The 3,992-nt window shown below is 40.3% G+C and overlaps 2 protein-coding genes across 2 annotated transcripts in view; one reads left to right on the plus strand and one right to left on the minus strand.

The window, feature by feature from the left end:
• Window positions 1-585, minus strand: part of LOC107744116 (protein FAM136A-like) — a 2,287-nt gene extending 1,702 nt beyond the window's left edge. Inside the window, exons 1-3 of the mRNA XM_016557617.1 lie at window positions 516-585; window positions 480-485; window positions 190-296 (exon numbers count right to left, since the gene is read on the minus strand). Coding sequence (XP_016413103.1) covers window positions 190-276 — 87 coding nt within the window. The 5' untranslated portion in view covers window positions 277-296; window positions 480-485; window positions 516-585. The remainder of the gene's footprint in view (window positions 1-189; window positions 297-479; window positions 486-515) is intronic.
• Window positions 572-3,992, plus strand: part of LOC107744114 (prenylcysteine oxidase-like) — an 11,753-nt gene continuing 8,332 nt past the window's right edge. Inside the window, exon 1 of the mRNA XM_016557613.1 lies at window positions 572-665. The gene's annotated coding sequence lies outside the window, so the exon portion shown is untranslated. The remainder of the gene's footprint in view (window positions 666-3,992) is intronic.

Consider the following 3,992-nt stretch of genomic DNA (forward strand, 5'->3'; position numbering starts at 1 on the left):
GACACTTTTGGGGTAGGGGCGTGTTTGTTTTGGTGATTTCAAATATCAACATTGGCTACCAGAAATCGCTTACCCCACCTTTAATGTTGACATACAAAGAGCAACAGTGTTCATCACAGATATCCAGCACTGGATAGTATCTAGATCTGTTACTTCTGTATTAGGAGGAACATGAAAAATGAAGCTTACCTGCATCTTACGGATGTGATCTTTCTCCAGACTCTGAACCATATCCTCCACTGCCTTCTGCACGCGAGCCTGCTGTGCTTCTGCCATTCCTGATCTCACATCAACTGCTTTTATTTTCAGTAAACGTTAGTTATAAAGCTACTACTTCAACCAGCGACTCTACAAAGCCATGACTCAAAACCAACACATTTTACTAACAAACGTCAGGAAATCATTACTAAAATGTTAAAATGTATCAACTTGAAATGAAACCAAAATCCTGCAATTCAACAATTCTTCAGTAAGGTCACCTCCTCCTACTACACCTAACGCATGCTACCGGTAATCACGCCACTTCCGCCGTGGAGTGCGTCCTATTTCCGCTTCCGTACTTCATCCGAAGAACGAATCTGCGGCTGCTGGATTTCACGCACCAGTTTTATGCACTTTATTACCTTTACACTTTATTTTAACTTCTCATCCTGACCTTTAAACAGGTGAGATATATCGTTTTGTTTTTTGTTTTTTACAGCTGCGTATATTTGAACGTGACATGCCTGACGATGTCTGTATGTGAGTCTGACTAGTTTAACAGCAACACGTTTAACTTCTCAACTCATTTGTTTTGCTTCGATGATGAGACTTTGTCCTCTCTGGCTACAGTAGTTATTATCAATGCCATTCATTAAAAATGAGCATTTTTATTACATTTCACATGATCAGACTGTCGAAATTGTCAATTGGATTTCTTCATGCTTGCGTTCAAAAACAGACGGAGCCCAAAGCGACGCGCTTTCAAAGTTGAACCTGCTGAAAGATGCAATGAATTTATTATTGTTTTATGTAAATGAAAACGTACAATTCTAAACAACTCTGTTTATGAGCTAAAGCATAAAACAATCGAAAAGCTGCAGTATATTGCAATATTTATATATCAGTCATTCTTGAGACATGGGACAAAACAGGTCCAGCAAGGGTAACTGCTATTAGGTTTAAAAATAAAAATATTTTCAATTTTAAATGTCATGAGGGATTAATAATAGAATGTATTTAACACAATTATCACCTTCAATTTAATTTTCTCATTATTATACCAAATCTATGTTTCTTTATGTCCTCTCACTACATCTAAAACAGTGTGTCCACAGAGAAGTGTTCAATCATTCATATGCAATAAAATGGATAAAAATGTTTTTTTTTTAATGATGAAAAAGAGCTTGTTTTATCAAAAGCAACACTTAATAATATCTCCTATCAAAGCAAGGTTGTTTTTTAATGACACATGCATGTTTAATACGATTTTAAAGTTGCGTCCCCACTTTTTGTCAACACCATCAGACATTCAATAAAATGTAATAAAATCAGGGAATATCAGGGGCAGCTGTCACTCTAAAGGACCCCCTTGCCACAGTTCACCTCTGCAGAGTACATCAGTCTCAGACAGGCTCTGCTAAGTTTGATAGTTTTAGAATATTTTAAAGGGGTCATATGATGCTGCTAAAAAGAACATTATTTTGTGTATTTGGTGTAATGAAATGTGTTTATGCGGTTTAAAGTAAAAAAAAAACACATTATTTTCCACATACTGTACATTATTGTTTCTCCTCTATGCCCCGCCTTTTTGAAACGCCTCGATTTTTACAAAGCTCATCGGTCTAAAAAGCGAGGTGTGCTCTGATTGGCCAGATATCCAGTGCGTTGTGATTGGCCGAATACCTCAAGCGTGAGACAGAAATGTTACGCCCCTCACCATACTGTGATGATGCCGTGTCCGGCCGGAGCGACAAGACATAAACATTAAAACCCATTACAAACGAGGCATTTGTTGCATCCAGTGGGGACATAATTACTGATTATAATGACTTATACTGTCTTTTTACGCATTGCCTTGCATTGCGCTGCGTAAACATAAAACCATGTCAGCATTTGTGATCAGAGAAATGACAAACAACAAGTGCTAACGTTAATCCACACTGCCCAAAACTCGCGTTTGAATCATCAGTGGCAAATCCTTTAAATGAAAACGTACTTACAGACTGTGAGTCAGAACTGCCGGCATTGTAGTCTACCAGGATCAGGAAACAGTCCTCCATAAAATACGCTGCACACATCTGAATATTTGGGTTGAACTGTTCTGGAACAGTGTTGTAAATACAACTTAACCACTGATTTGTAGTCGTGTCCTCTTTTGGAAGACCAAACAAAGTAGTTTCGCATTCACAACGAAAAACACAGCGGCCTAGCATGAGCGAAAGCCCCGGCTTAGCGTGAGCTGAAGCCGGGCAAGAGTGAGCTGAGGCGGCGGGGTCGAGAACGGCGGTCCCGGCAAAGGAGCGGTGAAAACGGTGAAAGCCAATCCGGCGATCCACAGCACTAAGTTGATGTATTCCCTCAGCGACCAGCACAGATCAGCTCTAGGCATGACGAAGCGGATATCGTCCTCTTTTGGAAGACCAAACAAAGTAGTTTCGCTTTCACAACGAAAAACACAGCGGCCTAGCATGAGCGAAAGCCCCGGCTTAGCGTGAACTGAGGCCGGGCAAGAGTGAGCTGAGGCGGCGGGGTCGAGAACGGCAGTCCCGGCGAAGGAGCGGTGAAAACGGTGAGGGCCGATCCGGCGATCCACAGCACTAAGTTGATGTATTCCCTCAGCGACCAGCACAGATCAGCTCTAGGCATGACGAAGCGGATATCGTCCTCTTTTGGAAGACCAAACAAAGTAGCTTCGCTTTCACAACGAAGCACACAGCGTCTTCAGGACATGGCGGCAGCAGCAACAATACTACAGTGAGAATAAAAGTTACACCTTCTTTCTTTGCGTGAACATTTGGGCGGCGTTATGCAAATCTTCCCACATAGTGAGGTAGATATGTGGGGGCGTGTTCGAACGAGCCGTTTTAGGTAGGTGTGGCTAACTCTTAACTTTTATAAAGAATATCTCTTTGGATTTGAGACTTTAGTCTTTGCAACTTTACAGATCTTCTTTATGCACCAAGAGCTTGTAACACTCCAAAGAGAAAGGAAAAAATAAAATCGCATCATATGACCCCTTTAAAAACAGCGCCGACTGAACACTGTTCTGTTCATATTCAGTTTAAAGTCATAGTTAATTAAAAAAGTTACAATATTTATTTGATAAATAAATAATTATATAATTTATGTATATTTAACTATATAAATATTAAACATTGACATATACAGCTTTTACAGGATAGGTTTGAATATGGAAGATGTATAGTTTCCTGTTCACATTCTGTTTCATACGATTGCATCATCTTTAGGGTTGGGTACCGAAACCCGGCACCGGTACCTATGTAACCGGTATGTACTAGAACCGAATCAGAAAGCAGATTTCGGTGCCTCATTTCGGTGCCATGCCTGAGCGATCGATTGAAATATTTGTCCTCTGGTTCTCCAAAACAGATGTAAGCAGCATCATCACCGGCACCGCATGTGAAAAAACATTTCCGACTGAGAAAATGCACGTGAACTCAAGTCAGAAAGCTCTAATAATACAAATCCAACACATATTTGTAGTAACGAGAGTGTCCATGTTGTTTTCACATTCCGGCACAACTCCACAACTCGGGAAATGAGAGCATCCGAGGAGCGCGTGAATGCAGTAATTACACTTGCTCTGATGGCAGCAGGTAGCCTTCCGTTAACTAAGCTAAACATGCTTAAATTAAAATGCCTAAAAGCTAAACCTCCCTTGTATTCACATAGGGATGTAACGATTTGACGATAAATCATGATAAAATTCTCGACTGTTAGTATTACCGTTTCATATTTTAATTATCATTAAAACCGTATTAGATTACCGC

The sequence above is a fragment of the Sinocyclocheilus rhinocerous genome, unplaced genomic scaffold (genome assembly GCF_001515625.1).
Source record: "Sinocyclocheilus rhinocerous isolate Xijiao unplaced genomic scaffold, SAMN03320098_v1.1 scaffold287, whole genome shotgun sequence".
Lineage (NCBI taxonomy): Eukaryota > Metazoa > Chordata > Actinopteri > Cypriniformes > Cyprinidae > Sinocyclocheilus > Sinocyclocheilus rhinocerous.